The sequence below is a fragment of the Pieris napi genome, chromosome 16, assembly GCF_905475465.1.
Source record: "Pieris napi chromosome 16, ilPieNapi1.2, whole genome shotgun sequence".
NCBI lineage: Eukaryota > Metazoa > Arthropoda > Insecta > Lepidoptera > Pieridae > Pieris > Pieris napi.
The window spans coordinates 4,694,777-4,719,369 of NC_062249.1; the positions used below are offsets into that span (position 1 = coordinate 4,694,777).

At 32.4% G+C, this 24,593-nt stretch overlaps 3 protein-coding genes across 6 annotated transcripts; 2 read left to right on the forward strand and 1 right to left on the reverse strand.

Moving 5' to 3' along the window:
* Window positions 1–38: 38 nt before the first annotated feature.
* Window positions 39–6,965, forward strand: LOC125057469 (adapter molecule Crk). The gene is made up of 8 exons (XM_047661194.1): window positions 39–278; window positions 371–557; window positions 1,543–1,665; window positions 2,130–2,382; window positions 4,065–4,193; window positions 4,882–4,989; window positions 5,634–5,729; window positions 6,458–6,965. The coding sequence occupies exons 2-8, from the start codon at window positions 472–474 to the stop codon at window positions 6,560–6,562; spliced, it is 900 nt and encodes a 299-aa protein (XP_047517150.1). The 5' UTR covers window positions 39–278; window positions 371–471; the 3' UTR covers window positions 6,563–6,965.
* A 3,234-nt stretch (window positions 6,966–10,199) lies between these two features.
* LOC125057279 (zinc finger protein 26-like) lies at window positions 10,200–19,559 on the forward strand. Of its 2 annotated transcripts, none has more exons than XM_047660873.1 (12): window positions 10,200–10,848; window positions 11,414–11,520; window positions 11,824–11,869; window positions 12,341–12,531; window positions 12,681–12,775; window positions 13,835–13,945; window positions 14,471–14,587; window positions 14,733–14,936; window positions 15,768–15,872; window positions 16,515–16,731; window positions 17,537–17,722; window positions 18,462–19,559. In XM_047660873.1, exons 1-12 carry the CDS (start codon window positions 10,686–10,688, stop codon window positions 18,774–18,776), a joined length of 1,857 nt encoding a protein of 618 aa, XP_047516829.1. In that variant the 5' UTR covers window positions 10,200–10,685; the 3' UTR covers window positions 18,777–19,559. The 2 variants fall into 2 exon arrangements, with proteins under 2 accessions (XP_047516829.1, XP_047516830.1); XM_047660874.1 differs by having other exon boundaries at window positions 17,537–17,727; window positions 18,462–18,574.
* A 1,382-nt stretch (window positions 19,560–20,941) lies between these two features.
* LOC125057280 (carbonyl reductase [NADPH] 1-like) lies at window positions 20,942–22,788 on the reverse strand. 3 transcript variants are annotated; one of them, XM_047660877.1, is made up of 4 exons: window positions 22,652–22,770; window positions 22,517–22,549; window positions 21,807–22,444; window positions 20,942–21,287 (listed from the first exon to the last, which is right to left on the reverse strand). In XM_047660877.1, the coding sequence occupies exons 3-4, from the start codon at window positions 22,438–22,440 to the stop codon at window positions 21,091–21,093; spliced, it is 831 nt and encodes a 276-aa protein (XP_047516833.1). In that variant the 5' UTR covers window positions 22,441–22,444; window positions 22,517–22,549; window positions 22,652–22,770; the 3' UTR covers window positions 20,942–21,090. The 3 variants fall into 3 exon arrangements, with proteins under 3 accessions (XP_047516833.1, XP_047516831.1, XP_047516832.1); XM_047660875.1 differs by lacking the exon at window positions 22,517–22,549 and having other exon boundaries at window positions 22,669–22,788; XM_047660876.1 differs by lacking the exon at window positions 22,517–22,549 and having other exon boundaries at window positions 22,652–22,787.
* Window positions 22,789–24,593: the final 1,805 nt, after the last annotated feature.

Below are 24,593 nucleotides of genomic sequence, written 5' to 3' on the forward strand. Positions count from 1 at the left end.
TGAACATAATATTATACATTGCATAGAGACAGCAGTCAACGACAAATTTCAGCTCCTAGAGCGTAATGCGTCAAAATAAAAAAAAATCACTTGTGTCTACGCCCCATGGCCTGAAAGTTCGCGTGTGTGGTTTACAATATTATTTTTATGCAATCTATTAATAGACTTATTACATTTATATCATCAGTAAGTTAGTGAGAGAGGTATGCGTGCGAAGGTGACGCTTCATCAGCGTGCGAGAAATTCGGAAACATGTGTTTTGATGTTCATATAACTTGGTGAATTGATGACAGTCACAGTGAATAGATGTCAACAAATTGAAATTTTTGTTGATTACAATAATTAATGTGTCGTTTTATGTTTGTATTAGTGAAAGCATCGTTAGGTGAATCTCAGGAAGTGCATATGTCCGGGGTGAATGATAACCGCAGTGTAATCAGCCAACATCCGTCAGCGATGGAGAGCCGATGAATGCTAATTGGCGCTTGTTATTTATCAAGTTCTAGGATGGCGAACCCTACTATTGGGGTTTCGTTTGATCAAAATGACATGTCCAGGTAATAACTCCGTTGCTCTGATAAGGTATAGTTGATATGGAACTAAGATGTCTAAACTCTAAACAACAGAAGTAGTAAACTAATAAGAAGCATTTAGTGTGTAGTATGTATCATGATATCAATAGGCAGTTCACTCTTCTATTCATAATTTCATAAAGTATAATGCAAATCTGACTCAATGGTGCTAAGTTAAGAAATGAGTTTAAGATCATAAAATTAGATTTTAGTGCAGTTCTGCTAAACATTGTTTTACAACTGATCTAAATTTGAGCCAGGTTAACTACCTGTTGTATAAACATTTTCTGAGAAGTTAGAATTTTTGTGTTACTAATTGTTTCGTTTTCATGTCTCTATTTTGAAAATGCCCTAACTATAAATCATTTTTGGTGTTTTCTAAAGTTCCTTACTCACATCAGTAAACTAAAGCCTATATAAGTTTTTTTGAGGCTGCTTTAAATAAATTAATTTTAAGCAGAAAAGAATAAGTCAAAATATATTAAACAAAATTACATAGAACTAACATTTGTTGATGCTTTTTGGTTCAGAACCAATTTAGCAATATGGGAATTGTAGTAAATGTGATCATGTAGAGCAGGTTTTACTGTATTTTTTATAGTACCTATAGGTGCTTTTGAAATCTTCTCTTTTCAGCCACAAAACATTATATAATTTAACTATATTTGATTTATAAACCTATTATATTTTTCATAAAATGTAATAATAACTATCAAAATAAATTATACTTCTACATAATGCATATACCAATATCTACCAATAATTCAAAATAAATATTTCTGTATTTATCCCAGTTCCATTGTACATTTTTCAACTTGTAGAAGTGACACATCGTGATTCATACGAAATTTAATTATTACCTAGAAAAGAACTATAAGGTATATTTTGAAATTTTCCTGTAAAGGAATATTAGTAGCAATACAATTAATAAGTAAATTATACATACTTACATTGCTGATATTTCTTACAGCTGGTATTTCGGTGGACTGTCTAGAGCTGAGGCAACAAAACTTTTACTAAATGAAACTGAGAGTGGTGTTTTTCTAGTACGAGACTCTAAAACCATTCATGGAGATTATGTTTTATGTGTCAGGTATGCTTGTTTTCCCCCTTTGTTGTTAAAAAAAGCTTTTGTTACTAATAATAAGAGATTTATAGAAAGAGACATTACATTTACAGTGTACAACAAAATAAGTATACGAAAGTAAAATGTTTTATTATAAAATCTTACATGACCTTCCTTATTAAGAAACACTTGAAAACTTGAGTAAGAATAGCATTATGAATGTTTATTGTATGTATTTGCATTACAACCTTGGATTAGGTTTTTAACCTTGTGGGAAGAAACTAATATAACATATCATTTATTATTATAGGCATAGCTTTATCTGTTCAAAAGAAAATTGCTGTTAAATGCATTCCATAAAAAAAATGTGCTACTTGCATTTTTTATATATGTATGTCAAATATGTGACTGTTCTTTGATTAAATCAGTAAATTTTTGGATAGTGTGGTATATAATATAATACCTATTTCTATTTACTTTATTGATTGCAGGGAGGATGATAGAGTATCTCATTATATAATAAACCGAGTGGTGTCTCCAGACGGTGGTACACGTTACCGCATTGGTAACCAACTATTCGCTGATATGCCAGCCTTACTGGCCTTCTATCGGCTTCATTACCTGGACACCACTCCTTTAGTTCGGCCACTGCCACAAGCTAATGCGCAAGCAGCCGCACCGCCGCCCGCCCAGCCTCACCATGTACTGGAAGTTGTAATCGCAAAGTTCGATTTTGATGGTAGCGTAAGTATCTTTTAATCTTCGAATGTATATAAATTAAATAATTATTATAAAGTTATTAGTTAGTTTACAACCGATTTAGTTAACTGAATTTCACATCGATGTTGACGACTGATCTACGTAATGTGTCTATTTTAAAGATATTTTCTTACTCCATATACTTCTGTGTATATTGAATGTAGGACCTTAATTTTAAATTCGACCTGTTTTTTATCTATGTAGTCTGACATTTTTACAATACATCAAGATATATTAAATTTAAGGTATACCAATATATTTCCGAAATCCTTAAATTAGAAGATTCCTGTCACATTTGGCCAAGTACAATATATTTTTCGACACTCATTAAATGAAGGAACGGCTGCAGTTGTCAACTCATTTTGAATTATCCATATACATACATGTGAAGCGTAACCTTATCTAACGGAAGTTCTGCTATAAATAAATAGAAAATGTGGCACTAGGCTATGCGTAACCGGCTAATTCTTTTCATCATAATTTCTTGCCATATAAAAATAGATAATGATGTGTAGAACATGATGAATAATGAGCTATTTTGGTTTAGGATGTTAAAATTATTTATTTATAGCACAAATTCTGTTGCGAATACAAATCGTACTATAATTTTTTAACAGTTCGGGCATCTTTTGATCGAACGCTTTTACGTACGTACGATCTTTACGTGATGTTTTATTATAACAAATGCAAATATTCTGTTGTTACGTTCTGTACGTCCTACGATATTTTTCTATAACATTATAAGTATAGAAAAATATCGTAGTATATAAATTGTCAAAGTCATAATAATAGGAAACTTTAAAAGCAAAACTAAAACTTATGAAGATAACATATCTTTAAATTTTTGTAACAATTAATAGCTATCAAAGTCAAAGTCAAATCGTTTATTTCAATTAGACCATCTAAAATGGCACTTTTGAACGTCAAAAAAAATAAAATATAAAGATGATTCTAGTTGCCCCTTCCAAAAGGTAGTTTCGTGTGGAGAAGAATGGGCAAGAAACTCCACACTTACATCAAAATAATTGTCAACTGAAATGTAGCCAAATGGTTTATAAAGAAGATATAATATATGATTTATCACATCCTATTCATCCCATTCTCATCTATGATTATCATAATCTGTCGAGTATAAATATAGATATTCTTCACTATCCGCAGTATTCAGTGTAAATTATGTTATATAGATTTTTCTTTTAGTTGTTCAAGTACGTAACGATTTTTTTAGGGTTATATTTGTAAAACGTTACGATGCGGGGCGGGGATTGAATTACGCGTTATTGTTAATATTATTTTCGACTTTCCAGTACTTTACACCACATAATGGTAAGTTTTAGGTATAAAGAGTCACTGGGTGGTCACGAAACGTTAAAACGTTGTACCCAATAGTGTTACGGTGCGTTACATGGGAGGGGGATGTCAATAATCTCCAAACATTGCGTGACGTAATTCTTGCACGTTCCCTTAAGGCCGATTTACATTATCTTTGTGTTTAGGAGAGTGCTTTAGTACAACTTGAAAGGCAAGTTCTTTAGCGTAGCGTTTACATGTTTCAACTAAAGTACTACCCTAAAGCACTCTCCTAAACACTAAGATAATGTAAATCGGCCTTTAACTGTATTAGCTAGCTAAGCTTTAAAATTAATAGTTACTTATATATTTTCTAGGACGCAGACGACTTACCGTTCCGTCGTGGCGAAAGGCTGATGGTGATAAATCGTGATGAGGAGCAATGGTGGACCGCCCGGAACGCTCAGGGACGCACAGGCTCTATACCAGTACCCTATGTGCAGAGGGTGAGTACAGTGTAAACTCTATATAACGACACACAAGAGACTGTGCCCTTTGACGTTACAAGTTGCCGTTGAATGGAAAGAAAAGTCTGTATTAGAAAAAAAAAAGTTTCAGACTAGTGTTAGTATTTACATAAAAATAATTGGTATTTGCTATTGCGTTGTTTGTTATTTTTGTAATGATTAATTTATTATTATTTATTTTGTTTTGATTAAATTAGTTAGGTTTTTTACTTATTTAATTCATATCTTGCTATATTGATGCATCTTCGTGATAAACCACATACAAGCATGCGCAATGTGTAAAAAAAAATTCTTTGAAAGTTCGGTACGGATGAGTACCGACAGTCGAGTTTATTTCTCGCTAGGACAATAAAGCGACAAAACAACGTACAACAAAATATGACAGTTTATTATTTAGTAAACTATCTATGATATTTACTTTGTGAAATAATAAATTCTACGATCAGGCCACGAAATATATTAAAACTTCGTCGTATCGCTCGATTTGTTGGCATCGATACATATAAAGATTCGATCACTCTTCAAAATGTTCGATAAATAATATATTGTGTATAAGTTTAATTATTTTTCTATTCAGAATTTTTAACTATTATTGTTACATACGCACACTTATTGTACGTAAGTTAAACATAAGGTTTTTAATACATATTATCTTTGTTAATTACAGTTGTTGGACTCGTCGGGAATGCCATATCCAGCAAACGAGGCTCTGACTCAGCTGGGAGACCCCCCGAGTCCTCCAAACAATAAACAGCAAAAAGGATCAAATATGCAGGTAATTTGATAAAAACCCAATGAAACTTATTCTTTAATGAGATTTTTATTATAAAATACTAAATTATTATTGAAGTGAAACTTCTTTATCGACGTATGGGAGAAATTTTGTATCAAATCGTCACGTTTTTCGGTTACGCGCCATGTTGCTTTTTGAAGTCAAATTTCTTTATTGGCATTGGAAAAAAATTACCATCACATTTTTTTATCAAAGTTTAGTATAGTGACGTAAAGAATATAATATATTATAATAATAACAACAATATATTAGTTTTGAAGTTTGGTTTACAATAAGAATAACAATATATTAATTTGAAAGTGATAAAAAAACTTGAGAGGTGTCAAGGGACACCCGGATGTGAAGGAATTGTAATAAACAAAAAAATTTTTAGTTTATTATTCGACATTTAATATTTTAATGACAATTCAATTCATTAAATTGCTAACATATTTTTCTTTTTCCGTCCCTCTAAGTATCGGAAATCTAAACTTTTAGATTTGTATAAATATGAACAACACTTAAAGATTAGTTTGCCACATAAGTTTCACTTCTGACATGTGTTCTTTGTACACACACACTTTTTTTTATTAATTATTCTACTATACTTATTCTGTCATAATTAAATGTCATGTATTTGTTTGTAGCGCACTCTGCCAGCGTTAGCACGCGTACGACAATCGCGGGTCCCTAACGCCTACGACAAAACTGCCCTTAAATTACAGGAGGGAGAAATACTTAAGGTAAATTTTCATTATACATATTTTAATATGATCCAAAAATATTCACATCATTAATATACAGGGCGTCCCAAAGTTATGGGACATGAAGGGAAAGTACCTTAAATATCGTAGATACCCTATCTACGATATTTAAGGTATTAAGGTAAGGTATTTTACTGAAAGAAGACTTTGTTATTTTTAAAAGTTAGTAATTCTGCATTCAAATATTTTCAGTGACTCGTAGGGGATTTTCTTTAGACCAAATAGGTACGATAATGTTTTAAATTTAAATAAAATTATTAATTTCACGCTTTTCATTTCTTTGAAAAACTATGTTACTTAGAAGAGTACTTAGTTTTTGGCCATTCTTTCGATTGGAATCATAAAAGTAGATGTGTTTTTTTTTAAGTCGGTTCGATTCCCAGACGAGGCAAGTAATTTTTAGAAAATCTTTAAATGAAAAATTACTAACTTTAAAAAATAACGTAAAGTCTTATTTCAGTCTACCTATCTACGATATTTAAGGTACTTTCCCTTCATGTCCCATAACTTTGGGACGCCCTGTATACCAATTATTATATAACAATAATTAAAATAATATCGTACAAGAGAATATTACCAAAATCATATCAATTGTAGCACAAAATTATAATGTTAAACTGGCATAAAGCAGTTGCTTGGGAGCTTTTGAAATTTAGGCAATTGTAATTTAATTAAAACAATTTTACCCATGTAAATATTAATCACAGGTAACAAAAATGAACATAAACGGCCAATGGGAAGGCGAGCTGAACGGAAAAGTTGGTCACTTTCCGTTTACTTATGTGGAGTTCCTTGATGACATAACTAGCTAAATGCTATACTATGGTGACAAAGTGTTAGTGTAAGTGAAGTGGCTAGAATCCAATTGTTATTATGGAGCAAGGCTTTTCTCATTTGGACAATTTTACAGGTATGTGTATGTTACAACTTAAAAAGGCTTTGTGTCATAAATAGGCTAATTTATTTAACAACAGCGAAAATTGACTCAAGAATATTAAAATTACCAAATCTTACTGTTATAAAAGATTTTTTGTATACTAAGTATAAAATGATTAAGGTTTGTATAAAGTTTAATAACATATAAAGAAAACAATTAAAAGTAATCTAAATTAACATTCTTGATTTAAAATGTTTTCAGGAACAATTACATTTTAACAGTTGTAAGCTTATCTTATATAAGTTATATTTTTAGCAATTTCTTGTACCTAAAAGGTATGAGTTTTGAACTAGAACTTTATACCAACATAAAAACATTTTTGCAGTGAATTGGGATTATACACTCTCAGCCTACTTCAAATAATTAACTAATAGGCCCACCGAGTAGGGCTATAATTTATAAATTTTAAATTTATATGTGCGCACATATGAACGAATATTATTTACATTAAAAAATCTATTTATATTAATTAAAAAAGAATCGGTTATTTTTTTTTCTATATTTTGGATGTTATTTTTCATGTTACATTAAATAGGTTCTGAGAAATTTTGATGTAAAACTCAGAATGGTAATAACTGTAGTGTTTATTATTTATCGGGACATGACATTAAAATAATTATATACTGAGCTTCCATACTGGAATTGTTACATCGAAATCCATGTAGTATTTATCTGTGTAAATAGCATATGCAATAAAACTGTTTCTGAATATTCATAAAAATACTCTTCACAGTTTTCTTGATACTGCCATTTAAGGCTATTACCAAGTATTTGGCATATCTTTGCCAATACACGATTAAGTAATGGATAATTTTATTTTCGTTACACCCAATCTTTTTTTGAACTATGTATTTTAACCATGATGACCAGTAGTCATCCTGAAATACTAAATCTTAGTACCGTGAATTATTGACGAAAAATTGTGTTCGTCAGAGAAACTAGGCAACACAACGCGACTTGAGCATGCCATAGACAGAATGAGGTCATTGTACTGATTTATTTGTACTGTATGACTAATATAAGATGAAACTAATCTTATTCCTAAGATTAAATATAACAATCAAGTATTTTCGTTCTTATTAAATTTTCTCACAAGGTCATCAGTGCCAGTTCCTTTGTAACTAATATAACAGGCAATTGAAAATGTAAAAAAATTGGCATATTGCATATGAATGCTTATGCGCTTAAGTCTATAAGAATGAATAAAAACCAGAGATAAACCTGTGTTATTCAGCTTTGATACAGCATTTTACTGTAAAAAGTTGCAATGTTACATATTATATAGTGTAATTGTAGATTTAGTTTCAAGTTGTGTTGTAAGCGCAAATTCTGTTTTCTATTACTTTTATTTTTACTTTAATTCTTAATGTTACAGTTTTGCGTCATTACTATATCTAAACTCTTTACGCACAACTTTAAAAGATTGTGCTTACAACACAAATTATTAATAAATTCTTCCAAAATATGATAGTCAATATTTTTATATTAATTGCTGGTGCAAAATGTTTTAAGTCAACTGCTTTGAACTGGACAAGTTTAATGATTATAATATTTATTAAGACTCAAATTATATTACAAATACATAAAAAATAATCCTCAACAAGTGTTGGCTTTCAACTGGTTATTTTCATTTTTCCCACAGTCTTGTCTATTATACTTCTTGAGAGTAATTATAATTTATACTATTAGTTACCACCGTAAATGTAATTGGTAAATGATAATTATTTGAGTCTTAATAATAAATTACACAATTTACTATAATGGAATTGACTAAGTAATTCATAAGCCCCCATACAAAAACTTTATACATTTTATAACATAACCGCTTGTAGTCTGCACAATTTTGTACAATACCTATTTATACAGGTTTCATTGCACTTGGCCAGGACATAATTAATATTAATGATAAAAATATACTGAGATTATTAAAATAATATAACAACTACTATTGGCAGCTTAATTATACAAGTAACATTGCGAGTTTCCTGTTGAATTAAAACTAATCATATTATAGATCAGTACTGGTTTGTGGACTCAGGTGCCGCACTTAGACTCTCATGTTGTGCGTTATAGATCAGTATTATTTGATGCATTTTATTTAGAACTGTAACAAATAATTAAGTATGCAATGTATAAAAATTTGATACTTGAAAAATTTATAACTCAGTATATTTTTATTTTAATACAGCCCTTCAATATAATGGGGCTAAATACCAAATGTATAAAAGGAAATAAATATATTTTGAGATTACAAATCATATAATGTATGTATTGTATTTTTAAGTGCTAATAAAAATATTTGTCTAATTTTTTATTAAGTTATGTATTACAATTTTTGATAATAATTAAATAAGGAAGAATAACTATAATATTATTGTTTTATTATTATGATATATAAGAAAACAAACTGGTAATGCCAGGTATTATGCATTCCAATTCTGGACAATTAGTTTTATAAATAGGGAAAAACGAAATCACACGCCATTCATCTTGTGGTCGTTTACCATTTTCGTGCCGATCGTGTTGTCTCGATTCGTGGTTCACGATTGATTGGATATTTTTTACTCAATAACAATAAAAAACGAGTAGAGATCGAATCCATTAAAAGATTCCGTCTTTCGTCACTATTGAAGTAACCAACCATCGCTATCTTAAACCACTTACATTATAAAATTGTATGCCAATGATGAATAACATGCGCTCAGGCTTGCCTATAAAAACGAGTTAGTGGATCACGCCTGTTGAAAAGTCTATGTCTAGGTCCCTTTACTGTACAGTTATCTGCTGTAGAGAATGCGTCTCAAAAGATCAAATCCCTTATAACCTTTTTTAAGGTTAACAATAAAAATAAGTCGTGAGAGATACGGGTTACGTGAAATGATATTAACAATAGACCCCAGCTATTGTGCAGTTTGTGGCAGGCGTAACAGGTTTACATATAGATCGTATTTTTTTAAGAACGTTTGGTGAGCTAAAGCTAATGCATAGATGTAGTAGGGGAATGTCATTATCATACAATTTTATATTTATGAATACGATAGCGGGTCACGGCCGTTGCAACCTTTTTTGCCTATAGATCCAGAGATTTGAGACAAAAAAACGACCGACGAAAAGACCCCTTTCTTTTTACTAACGTCTAACATTAGTTTGGCGTTAGTTCACTTAGTGGGTCACGCCTGTCGCAAAGTGTCTTTTGTCTCTAGCCCCAGAGGCTATGAACACAGAAAAGTACTGTAGTCATAGTACTAACATAATATCCTTAACAATAAACTGGGTACTCTTCTATCCCTTTAAAATGTACAATTTTACAAAATTACGAAGTAATAAATGAAATGATTAATTATCAAATGGTTAATGGTGTGTATTCGACGTTCCAATAATGTATCAAAGCCCATGGGCTTGAGATTGACATTATGCAACGCTTTGCCACGTGATCATTTTCAAGCCCAATCACTATTCTAGTCTACTGTCTAGTCATCTTTTGACTTGACAGTTGACTGTTGACAGTCGAGTCGACAGTTACGTCTTACGAAGATGAGAGTTGTGTAAATTTTTTGTCGGCAAAGTTGATCAATAAAATGTTATGAAAAAAAAGCACTAAAGATGTGAATTTTTTGATCGTGTTCTTATCATTATAATTCATAGTCTGATAAAAAATATTTATTGTTACCTGTCTGTAATCACATTCAATAGAGACACTTGTTTCAAATGACTTTATCAAACTGTAATTGGTAGATTGTTTTTATCTATCATGGCGAATTTCTTCTTTAGTTTTGTGGTAATGGCATGACATACATACATGACTTTAGTCTGCAAAATGTGTTTAATGTTTTAGATGTAGATTGATTTGTCATAAAAATCGAAAGACGGGATAAGCAGTAAAAGAAAGTAGTGTTAGGAAGTTAGAAAGTGGAAATAATTACTAAAAATCTCGCTTAATTTTATCGGTTTCGTATTCCTTTTTTTAATAACGTGATTGTTCACCTTAAAAAATTGAAATGGAAGAAAAAAATTGTGATGTGGAAAGAACCATAGCAAAAGAAGGTCATAACAAAAATATCAACTTATCGGAAAATACGGAGCATGTAGTGAATATGGTAATTAAAAGTGAGCCACCAGATATGCCAGAAGTGCTTGGAATTATAGATATTTTAATGAATGGTAGGTACTTGTGTAAATTATTGTTGAAACTGAGTAGCATAGCAATTGTTGTGTGGTAAAAAAATACAAAAAAAATTCTGAAACATCTTAAAATACTATTTAAATGATTATAATCCCTTAACTAATTACTACAATTATTAAAACACTGAAGAAGAAATTAAATTTTTACTTTGAAATTGGGTCAGCAGATTAGGCATGAAAGCGTGACAGTCATACTGTTATTTTTTTTCATATGACTAGAATTATACTTTACAAAAATTAACTTGTGTATTATATTTCTATACTAATATACAAGACATTTTAACTTTTTGAATTATTACAGTTTAAATTTTAACTTACAATGTCATAACATATCTTGTAATATTTTATGTAGATTAAAAAAGTGGCCTAAATTATTAACAAATCTATATGTCAAGTGAGCTTTCCCCAAATAATCCTATCATTTTCAATTTATAAAGTTTATAATAAAAAAGGTACAGGCAGTTTCTTATATTCTCTTTTCTGATATATATGTTAAATTAATAAGGTTTTGTCTTAGTCACAAGTTTGATTTAAATATTTTTAGATAAAGCAGAGTCATCTACATCAACAGGTAAAAAAAAGAAAAACAGAAATCCAATTATACAAAGAAGGAAGAAGATAATGCTTTCTGATGATGAATGGGAACCTGAGGTAATCAAAAGTAAAGCAAAAGTCATTATGTCCATTGCATAGTAATATGTTTATTTTCAAAGCAATATTTTTATCAAAAGCAGTCCTAAGAGTTTCATCACTAACATTCTATAATATAAGATCCCATGATCCTAAAAAATATAATTTGATAATCCTTGTATGTTTCTGTAATACTAACAGACTACCTATAAAACTGGAGTATTATTTGATGTAGCCAGTTAACCTCTTTTTAGTATCTGTGTGTTATAATTAAATAGCAATATTAATGACATATTATAGTAAGTTGTATTAACTTTGTTTCAGAAAAAATCCACTACTGAAAAACCATCTAAAGAAGGTTCTTCAAAAGGTTGGTGTGTTCATAATTATAATCTTATATATGTATAATATATTATTTAAACAATCAATTTGACTAGATCAATCATCAGTAGTATTAAAAGAACCAAAATTATAGCCCTCTGTGAAGCAGTCTTGACTTAACTAAAACACTTGCTATCTACTTTTTCAATACTTTGATATATATATTTATACTTCCAAATAAGAAAGAAAGTCGAACGTGATTGTTCGACTTTGTATATACCGTTAAAAAATACCAGAGGCCTCATATTGTTGTATCTGTATCTCTAACTTTTATTCTAATTGGCAAGTAAGTGAAGGTGACACCAGCCTTTGAATTTTCGGGTCTAAACCATGCCGTTTACTATGTTTTCCTTCACCATATGAGCGAGCATTAACACACACAAGTGGAGGTTGAACCTTCAACCTCAGAAATGAATCTCAACCATTTAAACCATTTAGAATAAAATTTTTAATCTTTCAGGAACTGAGGAATACTATGGGTATGACATCCTTAACCAGATAGAGATAGTGACAATTACTGAAGAAGAGCGTCTGGCTGAGTTGAAAGAAGCCTATGAGTCTCGAAAACATATGAATTATATATGCAAAGGTTGTGCTGCTGGTTTTGTTGTGAAAGATGCCTATGATGTGCATATGAAGTTGCACGCAAAGGTTAGTTACAAAGAAACTGTTGTGATGAATATTGTTTCTCTTTCATCATGTTTAAGTTTAGACTGAATATTAAAAGTGGAAAATCTACCCGCATAGGTTTTTGTAGTTTGATTAAGCTAAACTTTTAAAGTTAATTCTTAATTTTTCAGGAATCAGGTGAATTTGTTTGCGAAGTGTGCAATACTTATATGAAGAGTGAGGAGACACTTCATCGTCACAAATTGCGACATTATAGAAGATACAGGTAGGAGTTAGAAAATAATACTAAACAACATTCTTAAAGTATTTTGCTAAGTACGCCCAGAACCGATTTTCTTGAATTTTGGTGTACTGCATACATTAATAAGTTGGAAAAACTAGTGTTTCTACATGTAACTATAGGCCGTCACACTCTAGATTCTAGATCATGTATTAGGTGAATGATTCATTACAATACTGAATTTGTTTGTGATTATACTTACCTACCTATAACCTACCTACTGTTACTATTTATCTAAAATTGGTTTCTTAATTATTATAATTGTAGTGTACTACAACTGTAAATTTAACTTGACCAGTTCATTACTACAGAATAAAGGAGTGTAATAAAAGTTATAACAATTTATTTATTATGTTAAATGCAAATTTACAATAACACAATTAAAAATATATTTCCTTAAATAATATTTTTTATAACATTGTTAGAATTAAGATCAAGTATATTCATTACATACAAGGTAAAATAAGTTTTGCTAATATACAATAGAGTCTTTTTTTATGTGAATATCATAAAAATTATCATAATGTACTTTAGTTATCACCAACAATTTTTTTTAACTTATGGCTTTGATATTAAAGTCGACTTTTACATGAAGAAATTAAAATGTTATAAGTTTTGACGTTTACCATTTATAAATTAACATTTAACCCCACTTCTACTACAGAATGAACAAGCAAGCGCATACCTAAACAGCGTGTTGCATGCGCATGTACGTTGTCACAGTTGTCACAATTGTTACAATATAGGTGCGGTCAATACGCGTTAGAGCGGGACAGAACGCATACTGCGTCTCACATCGGTCTGGCGTGATTGGTGACGTAGCGTAAGGGAGACAGACGATATAGGCACGCCTATAGTCTAGTATTAGTCTGAGTCTGGAAGAGTGATAGGAGTGTAAGATTGAATTAATATCAAAGAAAAAAAAAACTGCATAAATAAGAAATAAATAAATAATTATAATTGCATAAGTTAATAAAAAATGCTATGCAAAGGCTTAACCGCGGCAGTCCCCGAGTGACACACGTTTTTTTATTATTCTTATAGGTGTATGGTGTGCAGCGTGCGATACAAGGACAAAGACGCAGTGGCAGGCCACGTATCTTTTATGCACAGCGGGAATACGTTTAACTGCGACCAGTGCGGGTCTACCTTCAAGTGAGTAATATTATTATTATATTATTATTGTGCGAAGTTATGAGTTTTATACTCTTATCCTTTTATATTGAGAGTATCAAGACCTTCATTAACATCAAACTCTTTCTAGGAATACTTTTCTTAATTTTTTGGAGAAAAGGTTTTGCCAACTAAGCAGTAATATAAAATTAAAACAAAGAGTTTAAAGCAGGACCTCATTGTGCCAGTTTTATATGAATTATATTGTAAGGTAGAAGGTAATATTGTTAGCGCTAAGGATGACTCCCGAATGTTAAATACAACACGTTTTTGGCGTATGGGAGTTACACTATGATTCTGAATCAAAACTTAGTGCTAAGTATTGTCTCCTGTTTGTCAACAACGTATTGGGTGTTGAGACATGGAATTTGTATTAAGCTTTTCTTTTTCTCTGTAGGAAGTTTGACATATTTACAGCGCTCAACAAGAGATTGTGATTTGAGATATGTATTAGAATGTGGACAATTTTTTAATACGTATTGTTTACTGACTGTGTTATCTTTCCAGGCGTCCGCAATACCTCCGCCGTCACATTGAGCAAATTCATACAAAATCGACCCCAATGGAGTGCCCCATCTGCCAACAGGTCTACTATGAGAGTGGGTGGTACCGGAATCATATTAGGTGAGCAGGTCGTCGCTGAAATTTTAATTTAGTTATACTTTACTTGCCAACATTGGCGGTTACTATTTTATGACATGTTTGAATTTATTTAATTGGAAAACGATAGAAGTTTTAGGACATAAAAATAAAATAACATAATTTACAGAAAACATAATAAAGAAGTTCAAGACTCAAAAATAGTGAAATGTCCGGAATGTGACCGGACCTTCAAACACAAATCGTACCTCAAGACACACATGTTGACGCACGAATCATGTGAAGTTGTCTGTTTGGAGTGTTCGGAGAGTTTTAGGAATTCACATCTGCTGGAGGAGCACTATAAAGCCGCGCATGCGGTCAATTTTACTGTGTAAGTGGAAGATTCAAACTTTTTATAATAAACGTTTGTTTTAGACAAAATTCCAAAAAGTATGCAGTTGTAATATCTAATACAATAAAATTCTCGTGTCGCGGTGTTTGTAGTTAAACTCCTACAAAATGGCTTGATCGATTCTCATGAAATTTTGTGTACATATTAGGTATATCTGAGAATCGGACAACATCTATTTTTCATCCCCCTAAATGTTAAGGGTAGTCCACCCCTAATTTTTTTTTTTAATTTTTAGTTTTTTTTTTATGATCATTACTAAAAATACATACATCCGCTAATTTTCACCCCTCTACGATCAACCCCTATTTTTTATTAAAAATGATATACATGGCAAAACGACGTTTGCCGGATCAGCTAGTATAAAAATATATAAATAGAACGTTTGATTTTACTGATTTATTAAAGCGATAAATGTAGATTTAAGATTAAATTACTTTAGAAATGTTGTAAATAAATAGAAAGTTCTTCAGACTGAATTGTCTATGATTTCTATTGAGACTGGCCACGTAGGAGATGTTATTGTTTATCTTCTTATTTACTCTCATATCTGATGGGACGGTTACAACTGCTGTATTGCTATCAGATGAATGACTGAAAGCAGAAGTGTTCCAACGCTGCAAACTTAGATGCACCATTGAAATTTTGCATGAAAAAATCGCAATGGCGCGATATTCATGAATGTATTAATAGTTATTTGATTTTTGATCACACCCGTGATCACGATTGGGAAAAAAGCATGAGATTTTTTTTGTATTAAATTTCTGAATAAAAGTGTGTGATGTCGTCTATATTTATCAAATGCAATTTCAGTCGTCCCGACGAAGACAACCGCTGTACATACTGCAAGCGGCCGTTTGATACCCGCGCTAAGATGCACAACCACGTTCAGAGAATGCACGTTGATGGTGGCAAGAAGTAAGTCTATACTCTAATTATTACTAAGCCTTCAAGTATTACGTCACGCAAATTTTGGAGATTCTTGATTCCCCCTCCCCCCCGTGTAATGCGCCGTAACGTTTTTCTGTTTTCGTTTTTCTAAACGTTAAAACGTCTGAACGTTAAACGTATAAACTCTTTGTACCTAAACGTTACCATTATGTGCTTGCTGTTCAGTACTGGAAAGTTGATATAATATTAACAATAACGCGAAATTCAATCCCCGCCCCGCATCGTAACGTAACCCCCTCCCCCTGAATGCTCCCTAATTTATTGCAAATACTGCTGTTCATTATTATACGTTTTCATTTACTTAGGATTTCTTTTATTATTTACATATCAACTACTACTATTACTTCAATCGCCAGAGTGTAGTAAACAGGCTTATATACTGTTTTAACTAAACCTCAATTTTCTTTAACTCTAGATTGTTTTAGTTTTAATAAATGGAAAATTTATTCGAAAATTGTCGCTTGTGTATTGTAACAAAATTTAACTTTGATATGAAAGACAACATATATATTAAACAACCAGAGTTTATCAAACATGATGCGATTTCAAATATAAGTAAAATCTGCATAAACACTTCCAGAAAAAATATTTTTTATCCAAACTTTCCAGGTATCAATGTGATCATTGCAAGCGTCTATACTATTCAAAGGGCGAAGTACGATCGCACATTAAATGGACCCACTTACAACACGCAGGCGGTCATGCCTGTACCTGTGGCAGAGTGTTTAGGACCCCAGTGCGTCTGCGAGACCACATCGCCACACGCCATTTGGGGGCCGTCCCACCTCGGGACAAACATTGTCCGCATTGTCAGAAGGCGTTTGCGGTTAGTAGTATTTTTTAACATCAAGATCTTTACAGGTAATCCTAAAGAAGAATTAATAAAGAAAATTAAATAGAAATACAAGATTTGAAATATTTACAAAGAAAAAATTTACCGACAATATTCAAAAATTAAAACTGCAATATTGGTACTGACAAATTGTCAGTACACAATGGAAAATAGAAGAAAAATATACAATACATACATTAACATACAAATACATACATTAACTATCAAAATGCATTATAAATGTCACAAACCTTTTTTGTGAAAATATAATCGAGTGAGGGTAGTTTCCTCTATTTATTATTGGTCGAAAAGTTTTTAAAGATGGAACTGGATTTTTGCTTAATAGTTAATATCAAAGATCCAAACTCCATGATCAAAAAGACGACCAAATGAAAATAGTATATTTTAAGGAATCGCATATGAAAAAATGATTTTAATAATATTTTGATTTTCATATTGCATTTTACATAAATGTATCAACTACTGAACTATAGAACTTATATTGTTTATGCAAATATAAGTTTTCTAGTTTAAGAGCTATCAAAAAATTAACCAAGTTTGACAGGCAATGCTTAAAAGGATTTGAGTCCTGAAGTGGGTCTTATTAGAATGTACATAGGAAATTTTATAGTAATAATGGAATTAATTATTAGTGGTATGCGTCGTGTCTTAAAAAGCGCTCTGTTGTGGAACGACAGACGTGAATAAAAAAACAAATATTTACGTAGTGGAGACTTAATTAGAAACAAAATAAGTTTCGATCTTACATATGGAGTCAAGATCGGAAATTTAATTCCAGAATCAGCAAGTTCTAACACGGCACATAAAGTCTCACGCAGGTGAGATGTTCCCGTGTACCGAGTGTGGAAGAGAGTTCAAAACGCAGTCTTATGTCAAGGTGCACTATCAGGTCGCGCACTTGCACATGACGCGTGCACAAATACGAAGGCAGAATAAGAGGAAACTTATCATGGTGGAGGATATGGTATGGTATATCACCGAGTTAAATTTTATATATTATGAATATTATTAGTATTATTATCTGACGTGCAAAGTCCATATTTCTTAAAAATAAGCTTCCTATAATAGTAAAAAAGTTGGCCGATCATAACATATCTTATATATAAAATTCTTGTGTCACTGAATTCATTGTTCGAACATTCATGTTAGTTACCATACTCCTCCGAAACGGCTTGACCGGTTTTTATCAAATTTTATATGCATATTCAGTAGGTCTGAGAATCGGCTACTATCTATCTTTCAAACCCCTTAGTGATAAGGGGTGTCCACCCCGAAATTATTATTTTTATTTTTTAGACAAAATTTTAGTTTAATTTTTTTATGATACTGCATACAAAAATACATACAACCCTTAATTTTCCTATACCCTCTACGATCAACCCTTATTTTTTATTTGTTAGTTAGGAACTTATAACTTGAAGTCTCAGGTTAATATAGAGAAATATCACAGAAAAACCTAAAAAGTTTTCATTCCGGAAAACCGAACGGTCTCTAGGGTAGCATAGAAAAATGTTCCAAGGTAGTCTGTATTAAATAGGTAGGCTAGGCATTAAGGAGAAACGAAGTTCGCGGGGGCAGCTAGTAAGCATATAAATTGGGGGTACTAAGCATACTTACATACACACACACTTAGAATGTTATTAGATGTGAAGAAATAAATAGCAGTACTAAATAGATAAACACAAGCTCAAAAATTCTTTCAGAATCCTCAATCACCAACAAACGAAGAAGAGCTATATGGTTGTAATGAGTGTGGAAAGAAGTTCAAAACTCAATCTTATGTCCGTATTCACTATTTCACAAAACATCTGAACATGACTCACGCGCAGGCGAAAAAGAAATGCAGGGAATTACGTTCCATAACCCAATTGCCTGGATGTTCCAAAGATCCCATGCAAATTGAAGAAGTATTTGTCAAGACCGAACCAGAAGACGCTGAAGACGCCGAAGAACCGAACGGCATAAAAATACCAATGTTTGAAACATTTGTTGACATCCAGAGGGAATCCATCGTTTAGGCAGACTATAACTATTCAGTCAGTTGTCAATGTCAACACTCTCACAAAAACAATGTCTGCTGTCAACGGTTATCTCTTTAACATATATCCATGTCAGAATAGAACAGTCAGGTACAGTATATAAGCGGTTAAGCAGATCAACTCTTTAGGACTATTTGATGTTGATGCTTAAGAAAACTCCTAGCATTATTTTTGTTACTACCTGAAATAATTGTTCAAATATTATTAAAGAATTGTAAAAGACCCCAAACATAATAAATGTTATGTGTCATATGTATGTGTATGTCAGACATATTTCAGAATTTGTTTAATTGATAATTTTCTTAAGGCAAACAAATGTATCCGAAGATCATGGGGGGCATAACTAAAATAATAATAAAAAAATTTCAAACATAACTGTAAAACAGAGAAAAAGTTGTCAAAAACTCAGATGAACACCTAAACAGGGGAGAAAGTTAAATGAGGGTTTAAGAAACAAAACAGCCACACAATATGTGTAGTTCTAAGGTTGATGGGGCTTAATATTTTAAAAGAATTATGTTAGAAGCTTACATCTGTATGTTTCTCTCATATAATTCCATGGGTTTTGTATCACATCTAATCTAACCATTGTTAAGTTAGTAATTACTATTGTGTAATTAATGTTTTGCTCAAACTTATTTTGAGTGTAGCACTAGGTGTTAAGAGATTATTTGTTATTTAATTAAGCAAATTAGAAAACATATATTTTTGTTTTTCCTTAGGACTCTTGTCTATTTCCGATATTACAAATTAAATATTTTATTTTATATCTCATCACAATACTTGCCCACTTAGATATAATAATAATTTATCACAATATTACAAATATGAACCCCTTATTTACAAATATACTACAAGTGTCTAAGACTTGTAAGTCACATTCAAACTGAATAATGATTATGTCAAAACATTACATAATTAAGGATACTAGTATGTTTGAAAATAAGACTTTAAGTATAATATGTACTGTTATGTTCTTGTATTGAGACAGACTCCTCGATAAACATAATTATTGTGTATAGCAATGAAAAGAATTATGAAGCAGTTGGTTTAAATTAATGTAAATAAAAAAAAACTTTAAATTATTGTTCTTTATATTTTAATTCAGATGTTGAATGTAGTTTGTAGAGTGAGAAGTTTAATATTTTGTGATAATTAATTAGTAATATTCTTTAACTGATTCATTCAACAAACCTAATTTCTACTTAATAAGTCAATACAAACACCAAATTGATGTTAACAAAATATTTGAGTTTTTATTAACCAACAAAAACCAAATTATAAAGTACTTTACAATGTTTTCTTAACCAGGCTTTATGAATAAAATGCTGGAATTTGGTGGGTAAACATAGCATCAGACTTGTGCTTGTAACCATAGAATTATAATCTGGTATTAGCTATATAAAAATATCCCAATTTATGTATAGTTTGTCTAAAGACTAATCAATATAGATTTAGACTGTATTAATCAGCGCAAACTAGGCTTATGGCACCAGTATAAATTAGTTAAAATTATAATGGTTCAAACAATCCTGCATGCAGTACCTTGATTCTCCTTATTAACAATATAGGTGGAAAAATTTGCATTACATGCAGTTTGTGAAACAATTGCTAATGAAAAACACAAGACCACGAGAGTCCCTCCATTCTAAATGACATGGAAATTTTAACCAACAAAGTTATAGTCTCACTAACTATTGAAAGTATAATATGTACCACAAACTTGATTACCCATACATCAGATTTCGTACTATATTCAAGTAGTAATTTACCCCATTATATACTATATTAATACTACCATAAAGCCCTATATGACTTCTGTGCAACTCTAATAATGTGACAGTCTTTTCTTTTGCAGTCATTTTTATTGATGCCACTTGTTAACAGCAGCTATGATATGTGAAACATGTCTTAGGCCAATCAATCTAATAGCTGATAGGGATTTTTAATTAAATCATAGAAATTTATCTTTATGTTTAGCTTAAGTAATGCAAGACAGACAACAGAAGAGAGAATTTTTTACTTTATAAAAAGTTGATCTATTAATGATTCTGTTATAAAGCTTAGCAGAACAAATTTATAATTTGAAGCTGCTTTTCATGAAAATCATTATTGTTATATTATAGGTAATTTAAATATACTTGTAACATTATTAAATCTTATATTATTTAGAAAAAGTACAAAATTTACAGCAATTATAAGAACAGTTCAGCCTCATTCTATGATGTCTATTTGTAAACATCAAAAATTTTCATAATAAAGGATTATTCTAAGCTTTAATTGTAAGGTCCAATTAGTCTTTATCAACCAATTTTCCTTCCCAACTGATTATTCTTTTGTCCTTCCAAACATACTGCCCTTTAACAGAGTCGGGAGCATCTAATGCTATGTAAAGTGGAGCAACTGCCCCTTCATCAATAGTTAGCACTCCCTTATGAGAAGTCATATCAGTGTCCACATACCCAGGGTGTACAGCATTAACTTTAATATCTGAAACAAAACATATTCAAAAGTAAGTAAAGGTATAGTAACAGATGGACACAAAGACTGGTAATGTGGCTGGGGCCATGAAGCAGAAGATTGAGAGGCCGGTGGTACAAAAGACAAGTGGAGATGAAAAGTGGAAAGAAAATTGTGGAATGTGTTATGTTAAATCCATAAAGTTACATTTTATTTTTATATATACTGTTAAGGTCATGTGTTGTATATATGTTTACATTTTTATGGAATAAAATAAAACTAAATAAATGTCATTAAACTTCACTAACTTATATAGATAACTAGTGGATCCGACAGAGGTTGTCCTGCATGATATTTCAAGCAATCAGTAAAGCAAAGTATGAAAGTACCGACTGCAGCGCCATCTGGCGGGCTGATTTGTGAATCTAAACCATTCCCAGATCCCCTTGAACACACACAAAAAATTTCATCAAAATCGGTCCAGTCGTTTGAGAGAAGTTCAGTGACATACACACTCACAGAAGAATTATATATATAAAGATAAATTACCTCTATCAGCCAGCATTCTTTGTTGTATCATTGTCAATGCTGTTAATGCAACCTTAGAAACAACATAGCATGAATTTCCCCAGTCTCCTGCATGAGTACCTTGTTTTGCTGCATTGATATATTCTTGCATCAAGTTGGACAAGCCTTCTATAGTTAGATTAGGGTCCTTTAACTGATTCCTCAACTTCTCACTCTTGATTTTACTCAAATGCCCACAAGAACTTGATATGTTAACTACTCTTGCACCATTGCGTAAAATTGGAAAAAGTATTTCGCAAGTCGATAGAACAGAGTAGTAATTAACAAACAAAGTTTGTTCTGCCTGAACTGCGACGGGTTCCGGAGCATTAACTTTAAAAGCAATAGCAGCATTGTTCACTAGAATATCTATACCCCCATAATTTTCTTTTAAATAATCCCGGAATTTCTCAATGCTCTTACGGTCTGTGATGTCCAGTTGATGGTATTTCGGATGCAGGCCTTCTTTGTTAAGTTCAGCTACTGCATTCTGACCTCGATTTAAATCTCTAGAGGTAAGGTAAACGTCACCATCAAATCTCTTACAGAGACCACGTACGATGGCAAATCCGATACCTTTATTTGATCCGGTAACAACGGCTACTTTAGTGGCCATTTTTCTGAAAACAAACATTATTTAAAAGTAAAGTAATTTACTATCTAACAGAAGAACAATTAAAACAATAACTAACCTTAAACAATACAGTATTTATAATTTTCTTAACCTACAAAGTAATAATAAAAATAAATAAAATGAAAATCAAAACAAATTTAAAAAGTTTGGTCCCTGTGGCAGTGTACCAAAATTATCAAATTTACAATCTCACCTAAACTTATCTCTCACCTTAACCTATATTACGTCATATAAAAATAATAAATTGGCCGTTAAAGTCTTAACTTTGAAATTTTTTTACAAAATAAATAAGAATTAAGAAAGCTCAAGCACGTCGTACATAAGTATTCAGAATTCAGATTCAGTTATCTTCATCTTCTTGTTTATCATATTGTCAATTGTCAAATTATATCATAATTTTTTTTTATATGGCTCTGGCACGATTTGTGCATTAGCCAGCGTCAAGTATAGGATTTTTTATAATTCGTGCTTGTCTTTAGAAATTCGACCGTGTCCTCCATGTACGGTTTAAGCCCTCGCCTGGTACGGCACAACACTCCCAAAGGCCGAGAACAAATTTAAATTAAATTAAAACTTGCCCTCGAACCGGGAATCGAACCCGGTACCCCTCACCTAGCTGCCACTTAATAAGACAGCTAGGCTGTGAGGCCCCTACATCATAATTATTATTAATGTTATACTTAGGGATGTGACATTCTGCATAAAAATCGATTTTTTCCTAATTTTTGAATTAACATTTAATTTTTCATGTCTTTTAAAAATCTTTTTTTTTTTTTATTTTTTTTTTTTTTATGTAATAGGAGGCAAACGGGCAGGAGGCTCACCTGATGTTAAGTGATACCGCCGCCCATGGACACTCACAATGCCAGAAGGCTCGCAAGTGCGTTGCCGGCCTTTCAGGAATTGGTACGCTCTTTTCTTGAAGGACCCTAAGTCGAATTGGTTCGGAAATACTTCTGTGGGCAGCTGGTTCCACATAGTGGTGGTGCGCGGCAAAAACTGCCTTAGAAAACGCTCTGTTGTGGAACGACGGACGTCGAGGTGATACGGATGGTATTTTGTATTTTGCCTTGACGTCCGATGATGAAACTCAGCTGCAGGTATTAGACCGAACAACACCTCTGAACACTCTCCATGGTAAATGCGGTAGAAGATGCAGAGAGATCCCACATCTCTACGCAACGCCAAGGGATCAAGCCGCACTGAAAGGGACTGGTCGTCGACGATTCGAACCGCTCTTCGTTGAATACGGTCAAGTGGAAGGAGCTGGTACTGGGGAGCTCCCGCCCAGAGGTGAGAGCAGTACTCCATATGGGGCCGAATTTGAGCTTTATATAGTTGCAAGCGGTGGCCCGGAGTGAAGTACCGTCTCGCCTTGCTGAGCACACCAAGCTTTTTGGAGGCTAATTTAGCCTTTCCTTCAACGCCCAGTATTCCGATGCTAGCTGAGGCTTTAAGGAGAGTGTCTTCAAAGAGGGGAGTAGCGACAAAGGGAGTTTTTTTAGCGGAAAACGCGCATACTTGTGTCTTCTTGGGGTTAAATTGGACTAGATTTAGTCTACCCCAGTCCGAGACTCCACGTAGAAGAGTTTCGACTTCAGACACAAGTTTGTTCCGGTACTCATCGACAACAGCCCGAGAAATACCTGCCCGGCCAGTGTAAAAAGTATCCCCAGTGCTGTCGTCCGCATAGCAATGAATGTTGCTAAGCTGCAACATATCATTGATATGCAGAATAAACAGGGTCGGGGATAGGACACAGCCTTGTGGGACACCAGCATTCACAGGTTTCAGGTCGGAGCATGCTCCGTCGATGACGACTTTGATGCTCCGATCAGCGAGAAAGCTGGAAATCCAGTTGCATAATTTCTCAGGGAGCCCGTAGGCTGGAAGCTTCGAGAGCAGTGCTCTGTGCCACACCCGATCGAAGGCTTTCGCTATGTCCAAATTTACCGCCAGCGCCTCCCCCTTGGACTCAATTGCCTCTGCCCACCTATGTGTAAGGTATACAAGGAGGTCACCAGCTGAGCGACCACGACGAAAGCCGTACTGAGAATCGCTAATCAGCTGGTGGCCCTCTAGATACCTCAGGAGCTGGCTGTTAATAATGGTTTCCATTATTTTGGAGAACAAGG

Bases quoted from the DNA above. Each gene is read 5' to 3' on its own strand.
- LOC125057280 (XM_047660875.1), bottom strand. From the start codon at position 22,440: ATGGCCACTAAAGTAGCCGTTGTTACCGGATCAAATAAAGGTATCGGA. The intron at 21,288-21,806 runs GTAATTTATCTT...GTTTTGTTTCAG, and splicing joins AAGAATGCTGGCTGATAGAG to ATATTAAAGTTAATGCTGTA.
- LOC125057469 (XM_047661194.1), top strand. From the start codon at position 472: ATGCTAATTGGCGCTTGTTATTTATCAAGTTCTAGGATGGCGAACCCT. The intron at 558-1,542 runs GTAATAACTCCG...TATTTCTTACAG, and splicing joins GATCAAAATGACATGTCCAG to CTGGTATTTCGGTGGACTGT. The intron at 2,383-4,064 runs GTAAGTATCTTT...TATATTTTCTAG, and splicing joins AGTTCGATTTTGATGGTAGC to GACGCAGACGACTTACCGTT.
- LOC125057279 (XM_047660873.1), top strand. From the start codon at position 10,686: ATGGAAGAAAAAAATTGTGATGTGGAAAGAACCATAGCAAAAGAAGGT. The intron at 14,588-14,732 runs GTGAGCAGGTCG...CATAATTTACAG, and splicing joins TGGTACCGGAATCATATTAG to AAAACATAATAAAGAAGTTC. The intron at 15,873-16,514 runs GTAAGTCTATAC...CAAACTTTCCAG, and splicing joins CACGTTGATGGTGGCAAGAA to GTATCAATGTGATCATTGCA.